This window comes from Terrapene carolina, unplaced genomic scaffold (genome assembly GCF_002925995.2).
Source record: "Terrapene carolina triunguis isolate 2854851 unplaced genomic scaffold, T_m_triunguis-2.0 Scaffold89, whole genome shotgun sequence".
In the NCBI taxonomy this organism is placed as follows: Eukaryota; Metazoa; Chordata; order Testudines; family Emydidae; genus Terrapene; species Terrapene triunguis.
The window spans coordinates 17764594-17789714 of NW_020664440.1; the positions used below are offsets into that span (position 1 = coordinate 17764594).

Genomic DNA, 25121 nt, shown 5'->3' on the forward strand with positions numbered 1-25121 from the left:
TTAAAAAAATGGAGGTGCAAGATTTTACTTCCCTGTTTCCTGATTTTGAAATAAACAAGAGATTGAGATGATAACTTTGGAGAGCTGGGCTTCAAATTCTGCCTTGGATTGCCATAAAAGACAAGGCTTGTTGATGTCAACCTAATCCCAATTTTTTTCCACATTACAAACCACATTGTCAGCCTTGTCTTAGGGAAAATTTAAGAGTAAATCTGGAGACATTAAAGGCCAGGACTGAAGTTCATGACAATTGTGTGGGAGAAGCTTGCACACCATCTGCCTGTACTATACTTGACACAGCACTGTAGCTATTATTTCCTTACTTTCACAAATACTAAACACACATGCACACTCAAAGTAAAAAACTGAAATAACACAAAACTGTTACTGATTTTCAGCATTTTTGAAGGAAAGATATTTTTGTGTCACAAACCAGTTATCTTTTCCTGTAACTTATTAAATATGAAATACAACCCTGCTTTATTATACTGCATTTGTTACTAAATAGGGGAGAGCATCTATAACAGTAAAATGAATGAAAAGAGTTCTTCAGAGTGGCAGAAGTTCAGGTCGATGGCAGTAGCCAAACATGGACCATTAATGAAATTATACAGTGAGTTAAAAAGGTCATTACTAGTGTGGCATGAACCTATAATGTATAGGTTCGCCTTCCAAATAAACTGCCAAAGTAAATTCATACCGAGTGATCTCACTTGCAGATTGATCCTCTTGTTGGATTTCAGAAGTATCTCCATTATTAAGTGACTCAGTGAGGCTGGCAAGGGATGTTACAACATTTGCCAGTGTTCCTAAAGCACCCTGACTTGTCTCAGCCTACAAAAAAAGAAACCATATTAATGGATCAAAATTATATATAGTTAGGTGAAATGCTGTATGTAATGTAATCACTTCATAATTATTAAATCCTCTGTATCTCCTTCTTCTGTTCTCATATAGGTTTCACTTCCTCCTGAATATCGACAGTGAAGGACAGTGGTTGACATTTGGGTAAGGGTGATCATTAAATTCTCCAAAACCTTCCCTCCTGACTTCTGGTGGGTTTTTTTGTGATGGATCAACTACAGGGTTATCAACCTAAATTCATGCATAATTATATCTGGGGGGGAAAAGTATGTCTCCTTGAATCAGGTATGTTGAAGATGGAAAAGATCATCTAGATCAGTGGTTCTCAAACTAGGGCCGCCGCTTGTTCAGGGAAAGCCCCTGGTGGGCCAGGCCAGTTTGTTTACCTGCCACGTCCGCAGGTTCGGCTGATCACGGCTCCCACTGGCTGCGGTTCACCGCTCCAGGCCAATGGGGGCTGCAGGAAGGGTGGCCAGCATGTCCCTCAGCCCGCGCCGCTTCCCACAGCCCCCATTGGCCTGGAGCGGCGAACTGTGGCCAGTGGGAGCCGCGATCGGCTGAACCTGCGGACGTGGCAGGTAAACAAACTGGCCCGGCCCGCCAGGGGCTTTCCCTACACAAGCGGCGGCCCTAGTTTGAGAACCACTGTTCTAGATCATCCATTCTATCTCTCCCAAAATATAGGATTTGTTTCAGCGCACGGTGGTATTATTATCTCAAGCTACATGTTACAGAAAGGCAACAACAACCTCAGGGCTGCCTGCAGCAGCCTCCCCACTCCATCTTCCTCCTCAGGGGACAATAATCAGTGAGTGAATCCCCACAGACAGAGCCACTAGACCTGCCCTCCTTTGCACTTGTGGCACTGTGGTGGTCTCTCCAATTTCTAATGCCCTCTACCCCTTTGCAGTGGAACAGCAACCGTTTGGCTGAGGTAAGGACCTTTTGTGACTGCAAAGGGGTCAGAAGGATTTCTTTTTAAAAACATACATTTTATTTACTAAATTATTTTGGGTAAGATTTGTAATAAAATGAAAGGAATATTACCTTGGAGTCTGTAGCTAGCAGGACTGTACCATCATCCCGTATCAATGGCTGCTGAATATTCACAAGCATTCCTGGATCAAGAAGACCCGTTGACCTGTTCAGACATGTAAAGAATCTAAGAGTGAACCTATTTCAGTGCAGTATAATGAGGATTACTCTTACTGGGCTTTCCATTTTGTGATGTTGAGAATTTATCCATCAGAATTTGGTCCTGCTGAAAACTATTTCCAAAAAATAATTTGTGTCCTGGAAGAAACTGCACTTTAACTGGAGGGTTGGTGATTTTGCCACTGCAAATGAATGCCTTTCTTTCTTTTGCTAAAGTGCTGGTGATTTCTCAACCTGATTTTCCTCTCATTAGCTTTTTGATTTGATTTCTTCTGTCATGCTGGCAGGTGTCATCTTCTTCATTACAACCAGTAAGCCATTATTAGCTATGTAAATTTGCATGGCACTTTACAGAGGATCATGCCCCAAGTAAATGGCATTCCAAGTGAGACAGGGCAAAGACAAGGATCACATCAGATGAAGAAGTGAGATAAAGAAAGAACAATGTTTACATAAAACCACATATCCCAATTTTACTTCAAACTTTGTCCTGCTCTTACCATGCCCCTTGTCTAATGTTCTTTCTCCCTTTTCCATACATAACTTAGGGCCGGATCTGTGAAGTGCTTTGTAGTCAATATGTATAATTATGATGTATTTGTTATTTATATAGCATGATAGGTTTGCATGGCACAATATAGATGAATAATGCATGACAGATTCAGGCCTCAGGGAGTTTATCATCTCAGGGCCTGGCACTGAAATGGTAAACTTCCTGAGGCAGGAACTTGTCATGCATTATTCAACTGTGTTATGTCATGGAAATGTATGGTTCTATATAAATAACAAATACATGATATTAATAATAATACTTATTGATTATAATGTGGTTATTAGGGTTGTGAAGGAGAACACATCTTGCATGTGCAACAGAAAAAAAATATAAAAGAACAAAATGTGTTTGACCACAGTATTTATCAGACACTTAGTTTCATACATAACACAAATGCAAATATTTAGCAGCAAATTTTCAAAGGAGTTTCCAGTCCAGCCTTCCAAACTGCTATGGCATTTTTATTTGAAGTCATTGCATATGTGCATCAGATATTCAGACTCCTAAATGCCTCAATTCTTATTGCAAATACTATCTGCACATATTAATTGTGCTCTAGAACACACAAAACTTGTACCAGAAAAAATTGTGCATACAATTGTGTCTATTTTTGAAAATGTGGCCTTTAAGCTAGATTGCTATTTTCTATGTTAGGATATATAGTATTCATTACTATTGTATCCAAATGTATTTCCATGCCCATTTGTTTGGAAATATCTGAACCCTCAAAGAATAACCACCATCATGTAAGAAGGAAACTTCCATTCTAGAATTTAAAAAGAGGCCATACTTTTGGGGCCTGATCCTACATCCCCCCGGAGTTCATTGTTTATAAAACTGACTCCACAAGACTCTAGTCTGAAGGCATCTTAAACAGACCCATTTTACACCTAAAAACTTACCGGGCACCATCTTTATCTGCTACAAATGTTGGAGTTGCTATGAGAGGGCTTCTTAGGTCTTTCCTGATATAGATTTTTTCAGTTGAAGCTGCACAGTTGGTTGGTTTCTCCCGTTGCACATCAAAAGGCTTTCTTTCACTCTGAACCGCTTCATCAGAATAGAAAAATACAGATTTGAAAGGAAATAATTCATCCAAAAACTAAAGTAAAGGAAAATCTTAAAGCAAGATTTCAGTTTGCATGAAATGTGTTGGCTCATTTCAGTTCAATGCAATATTGGAAATTCAGTATGATAACTGAAGAGACATAGGTCCCAGTGTTGCAATGCACTTAATCACATGTTTATTAAATAAGAAATCAATGGGACTAATCATAGTCTTAAATGGGATTGGGGTAAGAGCTTGCTACTGCATTGCATTTAACCAAGTTAAGCATTCAGGAAGACACATTTTCACACTATGATTTTGAGGAAAGGAATATGTAGATTTTAGACCAATGATATTTCTTGAACATTTTATTTAAAAAATCAATGCTAAAATTCATAGCAGGACAGGCAGGCTAAGAGGAAATGTTTGCACTGCTATATGGCAGAAGAGCGTTTAATGTCTAGGCACAGTGGATCTGTAAATGATTTAAAGGTAATGCACACATCTAGCCAGTTAAGAAGGTCTAGTGGGCTCCTAAAAAAAATCTCTCCAGGATTAAAAATACCTCCAGTTTTAAAGTGTAGGGAAAAAGGCTTATTGTTCAAAGTTCTAAAAGGGATATGGATGTATCTCAAGCAAAAGAATCAGAAAACGACATTAATGTTGTGATTTTAAAGAAAATGAAATTTATTCCCCTGAAATATTGGGTCATCATAGTTGAGTGGACTATGCATGGGACTGGCAGGCATGAACTCCTGCCACTAATTTGCAGTGTGGCTTTGGGCAAGTCATTTAACTACATGGTGCTCACTTGAAAAATGTTCTCAAAAATTGGGATATTAAAACTGATATTCTTCGCAAGGGTGTTGTGAGAATTATTTAATGTTTGTACAACACTATATATACATATAGTGCACAATATAAAATATAAACCACTATATAAGTTCAGAGCATTACTCTAGTATTATTGTACCAGTCATACATTCATACAGCAATCAGCTATAAAGCAGTTCTTCTTCATGGCCTCATGAATCTAACTTTCTTCCACCTAGCCTTCCCACCTTAACAAAAATAAAATTTAGAAATAAAAAAAAATTCCCCACTGACTGGGGATGGAGAGAAAATTATCCTAATGTTTGTTAGCAATCATACGGCCCTGAAACTAGGTTATGAACATGATATATATACTGTACTTTGTATAGAAAGGATTTGCTGTATTGTTTATTAACATTGGATTAAGTTCAATGATTGCCAGTGCAAATAATTCACACTTATTAACCAAAAGCCTGATCCAGTGTCCACTGACATCAATGGGAATCTTTTCAACTGATCACAGTGGACCCTGGATCAACCTCTAGAAATGCAGCAGCATCTGCAGTTTGCCACTAAAAATGGCATTGGGACATTTTAAACTGCCAGCTCAAAAGAGCCCTACAGCTGGCACAGCTTGCCATGGGAGGCCCATCCCAAGGTAGAAGGATCCTGTTATGGTGTATAGCTAGCATAATAGCTTCTCTGCCACCTGTGTCTGGCATAGAGGGCATTGCCAGTGATAAGGCAGTGGCTGGTGCTTCCCTATGCCTCAGAGATCCCAGATGGTGTAACAGCCCTTTAGGCCCACTGGCAGGTAGAGAAATTCAGAGCAGTTTTCAGATAGTTCTAATTTACATGGAGGGGGAGACTGGCACACAATTAGCCCAGGACCAAGAGAACACAAAGATGTCTTAAAGACATCTTTGCACCTCCCTCTTAAGCTGCATTGTATACTCTTTGATGACAGCCTTTGACTCCAGGTACTTTAGAGTTAAATAATATTCACAATAAAATAATCCCAAACTTGTAAAGAAGGTATTGGAATAATATTTGCAATGAATATAAAACGTAGCTTTATGTCTTTCCTTTTAATAAAACAAATTTGGGGTAAGTACAGTGTTATGCAATAGTATGCCACAAAGGTAGAAAACATTGCACTTCATCTCACAGAACATAACATGCCTTATTTAATGGGAAATCTGCACCAAGTGGGATTTATGGTACATTATTCTATAACAGGAGAAATAAGCCCTAAATCTGACAGCAAAACAAATCTATCCATACACAAGAAGTTATTCCAAAATGAGGCCAGAGAGTTTCAGAAGGGACCAGTACATCATCTTGTCTGACCTCCTGTATATCACAAGCCACCAACACCACCCAACATCCACACACTAAACCCAACAACCAAAACTAGACCAAAGCATTACAACCCACAGGAAACCACACAAACATGTGCCACAGGCAGAAAATAGGAGTGTCATTCTCCATTACAAACACTGTACTTGGAAAATGCACTAAAAGTGAGGTTCTATATATCCCTTCTTAGGGGATGTGATATAATATCACACATAAGAGATTGATTTCAAAGTTATTCATCGCTGTAGCTTGAACTTCCTCTACAAAAGTGAACCAAATAACAGGTTTAGAGAAGAAAATGTGAGGCAGATATTTGGGATGACAAAAATTCTGTAACAAAGATACTTCTTGATCTGTATTTAAGAGAGTATTGCAGATGTCTTAGAACTTGGTGTTTCACATGGACAAAGATAGAAAACTGAAAATATATTTAACTGTACTGATCATCTACATATTTATTACTTGATAGACAAAGTATCAGTTTGGGTAATGAACACTCACATTCCATTTTCATGCCCATCTCTAGGCATTTCTTAAGCCTACAAAACTGGCAACGATTCCGATGGTGTTTATTGATGATACAGTCCTGGTTGCTACGACAACTGTAGGTCAAATTCTTCCTTACACTCCTTTTAAAGAAACCTTTGCATCCCTCGCAACTGACAGCGCCATAGTGACGACCTAAAGGAAAAGGGAATGCATGTGCAGCTCGGTTACCACAAGGAAATGATTTATATTTTTAATACCAACATTTTATTTATAGCAGGCAGAGCCTATTGACAAATCACACCTTGATTTGTTTTATATTCCTGGTTATTCCTCATATCTGCAGGCACTGATGGTGAAAGCACTATTCTAGTCTGATGTCATAGTTTTGTTTTGCGTTTCTTTCAGGAGATCCTCCAAGATCAGCCCATTTCCCACCATCCTTGAAGAGTATGCATAACGCAAACACCAACTTCAGCCCAGGACTAATGGTTCCTCTTGGAGTCCATCAGTGTAGCTACATAATTGCTAATGAAGTCACATGCATGGATACAAAATATATAAAGGGTATTACATGCAAAAATGACATTAAAAGAATATTAAAGTTGCAAGTCAATCACTCAAAACATAGGAAATTCCAGAATAAAGGTTGTCCAGGCGACATTAATTCAGACCCCTTTGCGTATGCATTATGATACTATCTTTAATTACATGATCACATACTACTTTTTTCACAGGACCCCACCTCATTTAGTGCGTTGAATGGATGGAAAGTGCTCACTGACCAGTTGAGCAAACTCCCTGCACTGTACTCTCAGCTCAAGCTTGCCCAGGAAATGAAAGAGCATTGGACCCCAAACTTACTCTCAGGGACAGGAGTGTGTGGTCAGGCCTAATGGTTGGAGCCATGGAGGTAGCCAGGCCTGAAGATTAGAGTGTAGCCAAGCTGGAGTCAAGGATCAGGATTATAGGATACACTGGGGCCGTAGTTAAGAGCAGAGCTGATGGTCAGTGACAGGGATCAAAATCCGAATGCTAGAGCCAATGGGTGAGCCAGAGATATGGTCAGGAAGCCAGGGGTGCCCAGGATGGAGAAGGGCAGGGGCTGAAGCAGTCACAAGAGCAGGCTGGGTAGGAAGCAGGAACATGCTCAGCTGTGGACATGGAACACGTCGAGCACCCAGCGAGCTCTGTTGCTGTGTTAAATAATAGGTAGCTTCTCCCCTGCACCAATCAAGAAGCGCAATCAATCATGCAGCTTCCCCACTCCCCCGCCCCACTAGGATCAGCTGTGTCCAGTGTGTTGCTAGGACACTGACCATGCTGCAGCTGGCTCCCTTACACTTACACCCCTCACATTGTGTTGTTGCTAGCTGGTCAAAAGTGAATGTTTTCTTGCCAATATTGGAGTTCAGACTAGTATTGGTTCAAGGAGGGTTTAACTAGTCTGATACCAAGCACAGCTTGCCATAATTGTGGTCAAGTATCATGTCATTTAACTTACTTGTTCACAATTGTGTTCAAACCACAAGTATACCAGCCATAGGTGGTGATAGCCAACACATTTCTGTACGGTAAATTCATCCTCTTTTGACCGAGTCTGAACTGCTATTCTCACTATACATAAACACATCGTCACTCCATCTTTACTAGTAACATGTCTGTTACAAGAGTATATTTGCTTACCTGACGCTTTATCTCCACAAACAACACAATATTCTACTACTTGTGGTCGCTGGACATCAGCTTTACCCAACAAACGTTCCACTGAAGCAGAGTCTGTCACAATCTAAAACAAAATGCCAGAACAGTTAAGGTGTTGCTTTGATATATCACATCAAATCAAGCTCTAAAGAGATTTCATATTCAGATCAACTGATTGGCTTAGCATTGCTAACTCTTGCAGGTTAGTACTTGCAATAGAATTTGGCATCTAACCTGCCTAGGCACTTTTGTAAATCCCAGTAGGCACCTAAATACCTTTATAAATCTGCCCCTAAATTTAGTCTGGAAGCCTGGTTTAGGCAGAGCCCTGTTGCAGTTTGGAAAGACAGAGTCCAGTCTGGGAGTTTAGCTTAGGCAGAGGCCTGATTCAGAACTGAAAGATTTATTCCTGATTGGGGCTCATCTTAAGCAGAGACCTGCATTAGCCTTTAAAGATTCGGGGCTTGTCTACATAGAGAAGTTATTGCAGAATAAAGAAATTTAAGTGTAATAGCTATACTGGAATAACTTCCTCATATAGGTAATTTTATTCTGGAATAAGAGTGCCTTTTTCCAGTTTAGCTTAATCAACTTCCAAAGTGGATTAAACTAAATCAGAAAAAGGAATTTATATATTATAAATAATATGTGAGTTTTTTTCTGCTCCTCCCCTTTCACTGAATTTGAGCCTCTGATGCCATTCACATAGGTAGATCACTGTGTGACAATGCACTTCACCACAGGAGCAAATATTATCATTTGGATAGCTAACTGGTCACTTGGAGTTGTAAATCAGATAGCTAAACATCTAACTGCTAATACTCATACCTGCAATAAAGTGTAAGTACAAAAAAACAGAAGGTACAAATTTTGTGGACACAAATTTTGCTCACAAAAGGGAACACAGCCTTCTGAAAATATAGGCCTGTCTAGTTTTTTTTAAAGTTATTACTCCTCTTTTTAGACACCATAAACAAAGTATATCCACTAGTTTTGTAGTTCCTATGAAAATAGAGGGCCAGATCCTCAGTTGGCATAAATCAGCATTACTTTATTGACTTCAATGGAGCTATGCTGGTTTACAGCAGCTGAAGACTTGGCCCACAATGTTTTGTGCACCTCACATTAGCTCTATTTCATTCACACTCCTTTTAGAGCAGTGGTGGACAACCTGCAGCCCGCACATGGCCCGTCAGGGTAATCCGCTGGCAGGAGGTGAGACAGTTTGTTTACATTGACTGTCCGCAGGCATGGCCGCCCGCAGCTCCCAGTGGCCGTGGTTTGCCGTTCTCGGTCAATGGGAGCTGCGGAAAACGGCAGCCAGCATGTCCCTGCGGCTCGCGCCACTTCTCGCAGCTCCCATTGGCCAAGAACGGTGAACTGCGGCCACTGGGAGCTGCGGGCAGCCGTGCCTGCAGACGGTCAATGTAAACAAACTGTCTCACAGCCTGCCAGTGGATTACCCCGACGGGCCATGTGCAGCCCATGGGCCACAGGTTGCCCACTGCTGTTTTAGAACTTTGGGGATATCATTCAATGATGCAAACATACAAACAAGAATGCTTGGCAAGACAAAGTGCTATATGAAAGGAAGTTAAATAATGCAATAATATAAAATTCTGTTCCGTTCAAAATACAGAATGAAAATAGTCCATCCTTAACCCTTTGCATACCAATAAATCAGAGGCAGGATTAAACCTAAAAGAGAAGAAAAGGGAAGAGAGAGGAAAGGAAGGAAGTGGGGGAGTATAATCCAATAAACTCATAATTTTTTCATGGTATCAACAAAGAAGTTAATCCTGACAAAATTAATCTCACTGACAAAGTTTTTAAAAAGCTTTTAAAAAACAGTTTTAAATTAATTATGTTTATTAATTTAAAAAATTAAACTTCCAACCATATACAGGACTCAGGTTATACTAGCACAGTGCTTGGTTTTATTGGCTTTTATTAACTGGGGCATAGAATCAGTGTATTATAATATGTTACAGACCATTGTAGTACTGGAAAGAAACAAGGTCTCATCTTTAAATATTCACTTACAGTTCAAGTTAACTCCTAGGAATTGTTGTTTATTTTGGTACAATGTTTCCACTGTTTTTGTGCTGAATATAACATGATTATTTTTGTTTCTTTTATGGGTCTGTCTGTATTTTAATGCCCAAATCATCCCATTAAACACAGACACTAAATAAAATTATGATTCAAAACAAAAGGTTTTCGGCTTAAAAAATATGTACACAGGAAGTTTAGCTTTTAGAAAACTATCAAAACTTCTAGGGGTTTAGAGCTATTATACAATTAAATCTATTTAAATTAATAAGCGAAGGAGGATAGCCTGTTTTAATTATTGTATTTACCTGAATTCTGCCTGGTACAATGTTGTCAGTGGTGGTAAAGATAAGTTGCTTGGCATTAGATGTTTCAGGTGCTGCCAATATCACCTTTCCTGTTCCAGTTCCATCTGGACTGGCCAAGATAAACTGTTGCTTCGGAGACACTGATGAGTCCACTGCTGTAACTATCTGGATTTTCTGTCCTGTTTGCTGATCTGTCACAATCTGCAATAAATGTTGAAGGATTTTATAAGGCATAATATAAGATTTAACATTCTAAAATCTTTGGTTCTATCTCAGAATTATATCTTATTACCTGATAATGGCTCTTCACTGCCTTGCAATTTACATAGTCATTTATACTTGTGCAAAATAAGTGTAAATGATGACACAAAGTGCAAGGCAGTGGAATCAGGCCTTTATGTATACATAGTGCTTCTGCAGAGAAGGGTACTTGTGGAATGGGAAGTACTGGTGATATGAAAGGTGAGGAAGTAGCTGGACTATGGTAAATCACATTAAACAGGTCAAGAAGGAATCTCTCTAATATGTAAACAGTGAGGTAGTAAAATTTGCAGATGATACAAAATTACTAAAGATAGTTAAGACCCAGGCAGACTGTGAAGAGCTACAAAAGGATATCTCAAAAGTGGGTGACTGAGCAACAAAATGGCAGATGAAATTTAATGTTGATAAATGCAAAGTAATGCACATTGGAAAGCATAATCCCAACTATACATATAAAATGATGGAGTCTAAATAAGCTGTTACCACTCCAGAAAGAGATCTTGGAGTCATTGTGGATAGTTCTCTGAAAACATCCACTTAATGTGCAGCAGCAGTCAAAAAAGCGAACAAAATGCTCGGAATAATTAAGAAAGGGTTAGATAATAGGACAGAAAATATTATGTTGCCTCCATATAAATCCATCCATATAAATACTGTGTGCAGATGTGGTCACCCCATCTCAAAAAAGATATATTGGACTTGGAAAAGGTTCAGATAAGGGGTATGGAATGACTTCCGTATGAGGAGAGATTAATAAGACTGGGACTTTTCAGCTTGGAAAAGAGATGGCTAAGGGGAGATCTGACTGAGGTCTATAAAATCATGACTGGTATAGAGAAAATAGATAAGGAAGTGTTGTTTTCTACTTCTCATAATACAAGAACTAGGGGTCACCAAATTAAATTAATAGGCAGCAGGTTTTAAACAAATAAAAGGAAGTATTTCTTCACTCAACGCACAGTCAACTTGTGGAACTCCTTGCCAGAGGATGTTGTGAAGGCCAAGACCATAACAGGGTTCAAAAAAGAACTAGATAAATTCATGGAGGATAGGTCCATCAATGGCTATTAGCCAGGATGGGCAGGAATGGTGTCCCTGGCCTCTGTTTGCCAGAAGCTGGGATTGAGCAACAGGAGATGGATCACTTGATGATTACCTATTCTGTTCATTCCCTCTGGGGCACCTGGCATTGTCCTTTGTCGGAAGACAGGATACTGGGCTAGATGGACCTTTGGTCTGACCCAGTAGGGCCATTCTTATGTTCTTATGTGATCCGAATAGTATAAAATGAATACCAATGAAGTATAATGACCAAGGTTCTTATGTTCACCTAAGTGAAAAATATGTAATATATTGTACATGGCTATGTATGACCAAGCACATATCCAGTACACATACACAGAAAATCTAATCTGAGCTAATCATAAAGTTTCCTCACTTAAAGAATTAAAAGTGAAAGTAAAAATACTTTGGAAAACTATATGAGGTCAAACTCATCCATTCTGAAAAAGGGAAACGTATTAGTAAACTGTGAAACTAGCCTCTTCTGGTCAATACTAGAAACAGAGAGGCAAGGGGGTCAGGTAATATCTTTTTATTGGACCAACTTTTGCTGGTGAGAGAGACAAGTTTTCGAGCAAACACAACACTTCTTTGGGTCTGGGAAAGTACTCTGAGGTCTTGGCTACACTGGCGCTGTACAGTGCTGCAACTTGCTGTGCTCGGGGGGGTGCAAACGCCCCCCCCCCCCCGCGCAGCGAGTGCAGCGCTGTAAAGCGCCAGTGTAATCAGCGCCTGCAGCGCTGCACGCTTCCTCGCAGCGCTGCAAGCTCCCTCGCAGCGCTGCAAGCTACTCCCCTCGGAGAGGTGGAGTACTTGCAGCGCTGCGAGAGAGCTCTTGCAGCACTGGCGGCGCGACTACACTTGCAGCGCGGCAGCGCTGTGAATCCCCAAGTGTAGCCAAGGCCTGAGTGTCACAGCTAAATGCAAGGTGGAACAGATTGTTTAGCATAAGAAGTTAGCACATTTTCTAAGGGACCATTAGAGGTAGAGTGGCCCGTGAACACCTCTGCAGTCATAGGACAAAAAGAGGAGGTTAGTGGGCTAGAGATTGTTGTAATAAACCATGAATCAGTGTCTCTGTTGAGTCCATCATTTTTAGTGTCTAGCAGAGTTATGAATTTAAGCTCTCAGGCTTGTCTTTTGGTGTTATTCACACAATACTAGAGACAGAAAATTAAAAGCATTCCACCTCATGACTATAGTTGAGATTTCTTCTATTTTGGTTAAAAATAAATACCAATTTCAAAATATTTTGTGTGTGTGTAGTTAATTTACAGTTAAGGCTTCTATGCTAATCTGACCACTTGTATGAATAAAGTTTCGTAGCTCAGAACACATTATCAAATAAACATATTATCATCACCATTTAAAAAAAATCTAAGCATATGGAACAGCCAATTATGATAATTAAGGAGCTCACTAGGCAAAAGATCTCTGGGCTATCTTGCTGCTCCACAGAGCTCTTACTGGCCATCAGTGTTTTATATTGAAAATCTTAGCTGGTAGCATGAAGTCACACTGAAATCTTGTCTATGGGGTCAAGACTGATACCTCTATGATGTTGCCTGTAAATTTTTTACAGAGATGGGAATTGTTCTTTTCCCATTCCAGTATTCTCCCTCAGCATGGACTGATAGTTCCTTTAGAAGCAGTAGAGATATGAGGAACAAGATTAATTGTTCTGCCCACGTGGGCCAAAACTAAAGTTATGCTGGGAGGATCTGCACTATGAACTTCAGAATGTCCTAGTATTCTTCAGTCATACATGTTGAGGAAATATAAATTTTATGATGAGGTGGTGAAATATATACTGATATTGTAGATCTGCTAGATAAAAAAGGTTTTTTGCTATTGTTACTTAACCAGAAATATGTCTGCAAAGGAGAATCCTTCCATAGTGATAGAATCTAGAGAGTAAGACAGTGAAGAGGCATAAATTGTCTGAATTTTCCTTTCCTAGATTTAGAGGGAATATATAGGCAAAAACTGCAGGTAAAAAATATATATATATATACACACCACAGAACAACTCTCAGTGCCTATCTACAAATGACAATCATAGAATCACAGATTCTAGAAATGTAGGGCTGGAAGGGACCTTAAGAAGTCATCAAGTACTACCCTCTGCACTGGGGCAGGACCAAGTAAACCTAGACTATCCCTGACCTAGACTAGGTGTTTGTTCAACCTGTTCTGAAAAACTCCCAAAGATGGGGATTCCACAACCTCTCTTGGAAGCCTATTTCAGACCTTAACTACCCTTATACTTGGAAAGTTTTTCCTAATATCTAACCTACATATTCTTTGCTGCAGATAAAACCCATTATTTCTTGTCTTCCATCAGTGGACATGGAGAGCAATTGATCACAGTACTCTTTATAACAGCCTTTAACATATTTGAAGTCTGTCCTTCCATAGTCTTCTTTTCTCAAGACTAAATAATTGCCAGTTTTTTTAATGTTTCTAAACAGGTCAGGTTTTCTAAACTTTTTATCAGTTTTGTCGCTCTCCTCTAGACTGTCCCCAATTTCTCCACATCTTTCCTAAAACGTGGCAGCTAGAATTGGACATGTTACTCCAGCTGAGGCATCATCAGTGCTGAGTAGAACAGGACAATTACCTCCCATGTCTTACATACAACACTCTTGTTAATACTTCCCAGAATATTAGCCTTTTTCTCAAGTGCATCACATTGTTCACTTATACTCAATCTGTGATCCATTATAGTCTCCAGATCATTTTCATCAGTATTATCACATACCTAGTTCTTCCCTATTTTGTAATTGTGCATTTGACTTTTCCTTCCTAAGTGAAGTAATTTGCACTTGATCTTTATTGAATTTCATCTTGCTGAATGCATACCAATTCTCCATTTTGTAGAGGTCATTTTGAATTCTAATCACTGAAAGATATCTGGTACATTAAAAACAAGAACAGGAGTACTTGTGGCACCTTAGAGACTAACCAATTAAAAACAAGAGCTCACTATAGTTTTCAAACATATTGTACATTGCTATGTACTGGACAATAACTGAATGAGGTTTGCTTTCATAATAAGGGCCCCATTGACTGAGTTATTTAAATTAAAGATTTTACCTGAATGCGCTGTGGTGAAGCTACAGAAGAGTCTGTAGAGATAATTTGGATGCGTTGAGAGGGGCTGGTCATCACTGGAGATTCAGATAATGATGTCTGAACAGTCTGTACCTGTAAATAACAAGACAGAAATTTCACTTCATGTACTGTTATAACATAGTGGACATTTTTTATCTTAAACATTATACAACTCCATCATGGATTCTAGACTTATCAGAAAAGGTTTCAGTAGCTAAAACACACTAGTATCTGCTTCCACTGAATTGTCAGAGTACGTTTTTGTTGGCAAGAATGAATCTATTATACTACAGAACAATCACTGTATAATTAGAATTGGCAGAATTCAATTTTTATTTTTTATTATTTTGACGGATAATATCAATGTTTATTTTTAAGTATTTTTCTATTTGTATCTACTTTAATTTTCACAGTTGTGCAAAATTATGGATATTAAGCATTTTTTCAATTTTTATCTATTTACATTTTCACAGTTGCAGGAAATTATGGGCAGGTCAGACAATTATTTAATGACAATAGACGCTGAGAGTCAAAAAGTTAAAGCTGTATAACCACTAAAACAGAAATTGTCAACTTCATATGTCAACATATACAATGTAAAATAATACCCTTAAATCAAACTATTAAGTTGTCAAGCATCATTTTTCTTACTTTGTCTATCAGTAAGTTTCTATTAATATCAGTTTAAATATTTTTTCATCGGTTTGTATGTGTACGGTGTGAAATTGATAGTTACAGACAGTTACCAGTAAAAATCTAATCTTTCCAAGTCTAGGTATAATATTACTTGATCACGCTTCTCAGAAGAGGAATACAATTTAAACAGTGTGGTCACTATTACTGAAATGAAAAAAACATATCTTTTTTCAACTTCCAGTTATTTACTCAATAAATCTTTTTTTGCTTCTTTTTAAAATAAAGCTTTTCAACATATTAGTAATGATATTTTGTACTAATATATCACCTTTCATCTGAGGATCTTAAAATGTTTTATGAACAATGAAGTCCAAAATTTTCAGCCTTGTTTGCCAAAAATTAGACACCTTACTCAATACTCAGGCCCCTAACTAAAAGTGGCCTACTTTCCAGAGACCCGAGTGCCTGACTCTCCCATTGATTTCAGTGGGAATGGCTGAGTGCTCAGCATCTAATAAATTTAAGGCTTTTAGTTAGGTGCCTGAATATGGATTTAGATGCTTAATTTTAGGCAACCAAGTCTGAAAGTATTAGCTATGATCCTACAAGAACCCTTTGGAGATAGGCAAGTATTGTTACTTTTATTTTACAGATGGAGAAAGCTGGGCATACAGAGGTTAGTGACCTGCAGAGTACAGAGTTTTGAGACCACTGCTCTATCCACTAGACCAGGGGTTCTCAAACTGGGGGTCGGGACCCCTCAGGGGGTCACAAAGTTATTACATGGGAGGTCACGAGCTGTCAACCTCCACCCCAAACCCTGCTTTGCATCCAGCATTTATAATGGTGTTAAATATATTTGAAAGTGTTTTTAATTTATAAGGGGGGGTCGCACTCAGAGGCTTGCTATGTGAAAGGGGTCACCAGTACAAGTTTGAGAACCACTGCACTAGACCATGCTTTTAAAGCCACCATCTCCAGTGCTGGAGATGGAGAAGAAAGACCTTTCTGTCTCAGATTCCATTCCTCCATCCTACCTTTTGTTATGTAGCTCCAAAATATCCTTGGGAGCCAGGAGGTGTCTTGACTCTTAGCTTGGACCTAAATAAAAAGGTATTTAGCGGTAGAGGAGGAGGAGAATGTTCTGGGGCAGTCCACATGCCTTGAATCTGCCCAAATTGGCATTTATCCCTTTTATTTCCCTGATCTTATGTGGTCAATCCAAAGTCTCTCATAATATCTAGTTAAACTATGTAGCCTCCTTGGAATATGTGGCAGCCTCATTTTCCAAGCTGTTGTGAGAGCAATTTTCAACTGCAGTGAGTGTTATTTAGACATTTATTTACAGTACAGTAGTGTTTGGATAAGCAACTCTATAAAAATGGCTTAGTTAAGTTTGAATTTTATTGTTTGCTCAATATGTAAGTGTAAAAAGTTGGCTTTTTACTAATTATCGGTGCTGTAGACTTAGACCTACCTTCCTACATATCATCACCAGAAATTAATATTAGGCAGCAAATTTATCTCCTTAGTTACATGTTTAATTACTATTATCCTCAGTGAGAGTTTCACAGATGTAACTGAGGGTAAAAATTGACCCTCCAATTGGAATTCAGTTAACAATTCTGTTGGTGTGTGAAAACAAACAGATACCATCTCCCTCTACAATACCTGTCTGCATTGGCCCTGCTGCAGGACTAACAGGTGTAAAATGCAGCATAAGTCTATTTTTGTCACGTTAGTGACAAAGCAGATCTGACTCTGGATACATGCAGGAAGCAGATCAGTTTCATAACAAGTGCTATTTTTACAGTTAATTTTCAGAGCAGAAATTGATTTTAAATACAGTTGTTTGAGGCTGAAGGATGCCCCATGGATGCTTAGGAAGTGCAGCTTTCTCCATCCCTGGAAGACCCTGGATAAACTGGAATCAGACTCTAGGAATTTTGTGACCCTCAGAAGGATATGTAGGATTTAGGATGTTGGTGGCAGAATGTCCCATAGAAGACTTTGAGGGTGAGGGCTTTAACTCAAGTAAGAGTGAATGAAAGATGTTGGCTTGACAATCTTGAAGACTTCTATTAGTCCACAGAACTGACACAGCACAGGCAATGCAAATTTGCACATGTACAACTCGGTCAATTGTGATTAAACCCCAACCCGGTGGAACCATCACAACACGAAAGTTCAGTCTCCATGTCCTATTCAATCTTCACCCTTGTTGATGCAACTGCCAACAAGAGGAAACAATTAGTTCTGATTTTGATCGTTGGTTATTTGAGGTAGACACCTTCCCACAAGGAAACAGACTAAGGCTTCCAAATGGATTTCACAAAGGTCACTTAAGAGGCTATCTGATGGTAATGACTTTCAGTCACAATCAACTTACAGATAAAAGGTGCTGTATGCCATTACTAATCCCCAGAGCCATCCAACACTCTGTTTTTGTTAAGATTTGCTTCAGTTCTAGGGCCCCCCAGGGCCTTTTAAAAACCACCTTACTTAATCTTACTTGGCTCATTTATATCTAAATATAATTCCTCACTATTTGGAAGATGCTGTAGAAACATTTTCAAGCCTATTTGTGTTTAAGCCCAAATAAAGTTAACAACCATTGTGTAAACATTATATATACTGTATATAATGCAGGACCTGGCCCTACAAACCTTCCACACAAAAGATGCCATCTGAAATCAATGGGAATTCTACACTTGGATGGCTTGCAGGACTGAATCCCCTGGCTTACAGTTAGTGTAAAATATTTCAGGTTAAAATACTTTAAGTAAAAAATTTCAAAAATTCCTTTAGCTAGTTCCAAATTATAGAAAATTTTAGTACAAACATTACATACACTTATTTGTGCTGCATTTGCTAAAATTGGCTCTATTTTACATTTAAATTTTGCAGATCAATAATTCATGATGTGGACAAATGCCTTTGCCTATTATCAGAAAATTTAAAACAATGGTGATAATTTGATTAGAAAATCACATATCATGAATGTGCAACAATATTTTCCACAAAAAAATCTTACAATATCGTTAACATATAGATTTTATATAAATGTGAGGCCACTGCTTTCATATTAAAGATTGTAACAACTTCTCAGGATAAATTAATATAATTTTAATTAGTTAATAAATATTTACACAACAGAATGTAGTAGCTCCAGAGGTGTCATTACAATCTGTCAAATCAATAGTCTGCAACATGGTTACTTTTTTCAGTCACATGCTTTATTGAGAGTAAATTAATATTGTTATTGATTCATTTTATCTTTTTGTAGAAAAACTGACAATAGATTTTATATACACGGCATAATTTGAATAACTAATACTGTAGATTATTATTACAGGTGATACAAAATGATAATTTATTTTAAAAAATCCCTTTTAATATACAAATTAAACAGTCAGTTAGGGAACTCAGATACTAAGGTGATATGGGCCATAGAAATAGACAACCATAATAAGTGCCTCATACTTAACTTAAATAATAAGGGTTACAGAAGATCCAGTTTCTGCCATATCTATTTATTTTAAACCAATGAGGCACAAATTGGCCACAACTCTGCCCTTCTGATAGCTGTTCTTTCATCTTAATTAATTAAAAGCTTGGGATTCTTAGTTAAGTCTATCCCGATATTAAATGACACCTGTCACAAACATTATCACATAGATTTTGAATTGTTGATTAACTCAGAATCATATGTCAGTCCGTCCCTTCTTCTAATAAAATTCTATAAATTATGGGGTTTCTTAGGGTACGTCTTCACTACCCGCTGTATCGGCGGGTAGCAATCGATTTATCCGGGATCGATATATCGCGTCTAGTTAAGACACGATATATCGATCCCCGAACGTGCTCACCGTCGACTCCAGAACTCCACCAGAGCGAGCAGCAGTAGCGCAGTCGACGGGGGAGCCGCGGCCGTCGATCCTGCGCCATCTGGACCCCAGGTAATTCGATCCAAGATACTTCGACTTCAGCTACGCTATTCGCGTAGCTGAAGTTGCGTATCTTGGATCGACCCCTCCCCCCCCCCAGTGTAGACCAGCCCTTAAACAGTCTTTAAACACACATTTATATTGTCCTGATGTAAGAGTCTGTAATGCTGTATTTACAGTGCATGACTGACCCTAACGGCTTCATATTAGCAATGCTGAGTGGAAATGTCTTTTCTGGAAATCCTCAAGAGAATAATTAAACACTAATTTTGTAGTTTTGGGACTTGTTCTTGGATTCACTATCTCCCTGAATGATCTTACTTGGAGATAAAACCATTGATTTTCCAAATTGAAGTATATGAATCTATTCAATTTAAGTGATGACGACAGGTCCAAAAACATCAAGCTTACAAATTTTACCAAGCAATCCCAGAAGTACCTGTTGATCAAAGTTTGCATTGCTGGAGAACAGTTAACTAGGCACCTAGTCATAAACTAAGTTTGTATAGAAAGTTCTAACCTTCTGTGACCTTTTGTGGTTAACACAAAGAATTAGCTTAGCTACTCTATGATTTAAACAAAAGAAAAGAACTTAAGGCACAAGTCAGACATTACTGTATAATATCTCAGAGACAAACCTGTTAAAATAAACATTACTATTAACTGAATCATGCAGTTTCACTCTTTCGTGCTTGTAGTGCTAGGTAATACTGTGTAGTGTGGAAGTCAAATCCAATAAACTAAATCATGAAAGAGCAAGACAGTACCTCATATAATTATCTCATATAATTATTTCAATGGCACAAAATTGTAGGAAGGGGAATACAATTAGTAGAATCTCTCAATCACTGGCAGATATAGTATATCCTATAGCTGAAAACAAGATGTCTGACCAACAAAAATTTAACTATTAGTATCAGAAGGCTACTGGAAGATCTAATTTAACAGTAATTTCCTTATCCTGTGTGCCAAGTCATTAACTGAGATCCATACATTTTAAAAGACCTAATTTTTAGCTGTTAGGATCTTTTAGCTGTTTCATCCTCACCTGTGGAAGGCTAATCCTTTTTGAAGTATTTTAATTACCTTAGACCACAAAAGCACCTGGAGTCTACTCTTGCCCTAATGTATGGGGATTTGCAGAGGTATGCATGAAATAATGTCACTATGCAAACAGGAACTAGAGTTAACTCCTCTGTAAACTCTTTGGGGCAGGGTCAGTCTTTGTGTTCTGTATTGTATAGCGCATAGCAGACCATCTCACCTATTCAGCATCATCACATAATTTCCCTGTGGGATTGTTTATATGAAAAAGCAACATTAGTAAGTATTTATGGGAATTATTTTTAACTATTTTAAAGAAAATTCAACAGATGGCAACAAGGAGAAAGCTAGTACAATATGATCAGCCAGGTGTCCACCTATAAGGGTTCTGTAGACCACAGGTGGACCACATTTTGAGAACCACTGTATAAGTGATGTATTGATGTGTCATTTTCATTTTTCTTCAGAAACTGAAAAATATTTATGCACCTAAATTGATTAACCTGAAAAACAAAACACTATTTGGTCCCAAAAGCTTATGTTGAAAAAATGTATGCTGTATCAATAAAGGATATATTGCATATTTTGTTTATTTAATTGCTGTCTGAATGTTTATCTTATATTTTAGGATTCTCTTTATGTCCTTATTAATGTACAGCTTCTTTAGGCTCATCTATATGATGCCATATGAAATAATGATCATTTTATATGCCTCACAATAGCTGAACATTTCAGGTGCATCTACAGAACACACTTGCTGTGCTACGGAATATACCAGACACCTCTTACCATTCCACTGATTTCAATGAAATGTTAATGGTTGACAGCAGAACAGCATGTGTACTAGAGAATCAGAAGCACAAAAGGTTAGTTTTTCTGAAATAATCAAATTGTAGGATTGAGAAAAGATCCAGCAGCTTCCTATATTAAAGCTTAGTTTCTCCCCTAACCATTACCACACACATACAAAGAATTAGAATGTATAACACTAAAATGCTGTATTACCACCCTAACCAATTAGCTACAACTATACAAGTTTTAAATATTTAATTGAAAAAAATACAACTCTAAAAATATATAACTTTTTTGAATGGATTTAAGGAATGTTACTATCAGAAACTGTCCAGCTTCTCTTCATAGGGCTATTATACAAGAATATTTTTCTACGATATTTGGCTGTAAGTAGAATTCAGCTTATATGAGAAAAATATTCTCAACAAAAAAGGTCTGTGAATATTTATTTGAGACAAATAACAGTTTTGCTTGATATTAAGTTTATTTTTAAGATATGAGATCATAACTAGCATTCACTATTCAAATTGATAGTGCAAAAGACATCACACACTGTGGAACTTGTACCACATGTTTAAAGCAGCCACAATAGAAGCTGTATAAACTGTAAGCAAAAATCTAATTCACCAACTTTTAAGGTAGGTATAATCTATTATGCAAAGAATGAAAATGAGTTAAAAAAATCAAGGACTTCTATTTTTTGTCATTTTTAAAGAAAAATTATCAATTATTTAGAAGTCTATCAGTAGATGATAAAATAAACAAAACAGGCCTTAAGTTGTAAGAAACTTCAACATACTAAATTTTAAACATGTTTAATCAATAAGTATTTAAAAGTAATCACTAAATATTTTAACTAACATTTGCTCTGAAATTAATCCATTTGCTAAGTAAAAGGCCTTTTCAAAAATAGATTTCTTTAAGCAAAATTATTGAATATACATAGTTCAAAAGAAGATAGAAAATGTGCTTCAATAACCTTTGTATCATTTGCTTCCTGGCGCTCCCTAGCTATATTTTGTACAGACTCTAGTACTTACAGTGTCAAATCCTTCCTGCAGCTTTATTTACATTTTTCCTCAGCAAACCTCTCAGGCCAAAACAATCCAACAAGAATACAGAGGTCAATTACAATCTATTCACAGAATTTGCATCCAGGTTCCATTAGTGAAGATTCCAATCACTGAAACCAGACAGAATTGTTTAAAAATGCCCTCTCTGTGACCCTGCTCCTCTGAAGGTCAAGTGTACTATCACTCCCTGTAACCAAGGAAGCAGAATCGACGTGTTCCTGCTGTTTTGCCAGCTGCTGAAGCAGTTTGTCTAATAATACGATTAATTTCATCTGGGGGAAGATGTACTCAGGTTACAAAGCTTTCTCCCCTGTTTCTCTTCCTCAGTCCCCAAACCTGCTACCTCTCCATTAGGCAGCAAAAGAGAATTCTATGAGAAAAGAGTTTGCCCTGCTCTTGAATTATTTTCAAATCAGTAAATGGAAAAGGAAAACCACCATGTTCCCTGTGGAGCATCTTTATCTTTACAGTTCATTAAGCTAATGTATTTAAAGGAACATGGGCCTCTCTAAATTCCTATGTGCCCCTCACACATGTAGTAATGTAATCAGTCTTGTTACATGTTAGACTTAATATATTAAATACATGATGCATGTGAGAAAGTTATGATTCATTATTTTAATTCCCTGACAAAACATTTGGATCAGACTACAGTGAAATCTGGAAAATTAATGCAACAACACACTATTAATAATAGAAAATTTTGAAGTATCAGCAAAGGAGGAATTTTTTTTTGCCCTCATAATATCGACTACACTTTGGGGGGGGGGGGGGGAAGCTGAAATGTTTGAAAAGTTTTATGACAATGAATTTCATTTCAGTGAATTTCCATTACACAAACTTATGTAACAACTACATGACTTAGCTGACTTTAAGTAACACTAATACTTTATTTCAACTTCAAGGACTCCTGAGTATTGAAATGAGCTCACTGTTAAAATTAGGCCCTTTTCACAACAGTGAGGAAATAATGAAGATACAATTTATGTACTGTGTAACATTATTAATTTGGAAAGGTTAAAAATTTTAGGCAACATCTATAGAATAATTTCTCCTTACCAGGGCCGGCTCCAGCGTTTTTGCCACCCCAAGCAGTGGAAAAAAAAAAAAAAGCCGCAATCGGTGGCACTTCGGCAGCAGCTCTACCGCCGCTGCTTCATTCTTCGGCGGCAATTCGGCAGCGGGTCCTTCCCTCCGAGAGGGACCGAGGGACCCACCGCCGAAGACCTGGACGTGCCGCCCCTTTGCGTTGGCCGCCCCAAGGACCTGCTTGCTGTACTGGTGCCTGGAGCCTGCCCTGCAACTTACTCATTATAGGTGCATATTTGCAACACAGATCCAACAGCAATATTTAGTCAACAAATCTATGTCCAGATTCAGAAAGGTATTTAAATACATGCCTAAATTTATGAATGCAAGTAGTCCTCTTGAAGTCAATTGTACTACACGTGCTTGAAGTTTGATGCATACTTAAAAACCATGTTGAACTGGGCCTTAATGTGTCTACCTTGCTAAGGGAAGTGTTGTTTAGATAGGTTTATGATGTCTGACTGGCAGATGCCTTTCAACTGTAGGTCACCAGTTGGAATCCAACCCAGTTCCATAGGGATAAAAAATATTTTTCTCATCTCACTGAGGCATAGCTTTAGATAACTGTCGTGAAAAGACCATTCTGGATCTTTGTAAAAAAGTCGGAAATGTCAAATGCAGCACCAGGGACAAAGTGCCCTCAAAGCAGGATGCCAGCTGTGCAACCAAGTCTAACTGTATTCAGATCACAATTGTAGTCCCATCTTTTTGATAAACCTGCATTCCCCTCTCAACAACTTCCTTCATAAACTTAACACAGAAAAAACTTGAAACTTCTTGGAAACTGTGAATTCTTTACATAACTATGTTTGTCTTTTGCATTCCTAGCTGACAGGTGCCTAAAAAATACAATAGAAAGGTTATAGTGACAAAAGTACGTAATTTACTACATTAAAGGCTTATTGAGCACAACTTAGAAATATTTTTCTAAGCAGAATTAATCAGTATATTGGTTTTCTTTTTGATATACAGCTACAATAGCAAGCCATGCATGATTTTTATAAGACATGATAATATGTCAGCTCTAGCCTCTGTAGAGAGAACTTAGATAAACAGCAGATGCAGCCTCAAAATAACAAACATGTCTGGGTATGGCAATTATTCCTCCTTTCCTTACAAATGAAAGAAGGATGAGATTTAAAGTGTCATGGTTTGGGAATATGAGAAATACTCCTACAATCTATTGTCCACAACAAACATATATATATTATACAGGACTTATTTGAATAGAGACAAGCATTAAATGTGTTCAAAACATAAATGATGTTTAGAATACCTCAAACATCTACCTTAATTTTTCATATGTAATACCCAAGATTACTGTTTCACAATCAGTATTATTTAATTTACCAATTCACTTTTGTCATAAGGAATAATCCTACACTGGTTTGATGATGGACTAAATTATGCACCTTCCCCCCCCCATTTCAGTGTTTGAGTCCATAAGCTGAATTCATTGGGTACATAAGAATGGCCAAACTGGGTCAGACCAATGGTCCATCTAGCCCAGTATATTGTCTTCCGACAGTGGCCGATGCCAAGTGCTTCAGAAGGAATGAATAGAACCGGCAATCATTGAGTGACCTATCCTCCTGTCGTCCACTCCCAGCTTCTGGCAAACAGAGTCTAGGGACACTCAGAGCATGGTGTTCCATTCCTGCCCATCCTAGCTAATAGCCATTGATGAACCTATCCTCCATGAACTTATCTAGTTCTTTTTTAAACCGTTATTGTTTTTTCCTTCACAACATCCCCTGG

General features: G+C 38.0%; 1 protein-coding gene across 1 annotated transcript in view; it reads right to left on the bottom strand.

The window, feature by feature from the left end:
* The window catches only part of NR2C2 (nuclear receptor subfamily 2 group C member 2), a 54963-nt gene that overhangs the window by 13757 nt on the left and 16085 nt on the right, over nt 1-25121 (bottom strand). The window contains exons 3-9 of the mRNA XM_024207509.3: nt 14765-14875; nt 10343-10543; nt 7965-8067; nt 6294-6473; nt 3475-3622; nt 1912-2005; nt 701-834 (exon numbers count right to left, since the gene is read on the bottom strand). Coding sequence (XP_024063277.1) covers nt 701-834; nt 1912-2005; nt 3475-3622; nt 6294-6473; nt 7965-8067; nt 10343-10543; nt 14765-14875 — 971 coding nt within the window. The remainder of the gene's footprint in view (nt 1-700; nt 835-1911; nt 2006-3474; nt 3623-6293; nt 6474-7964; nt 8068-10342; nt 10544-14764; nt 14876-25121) is intronic.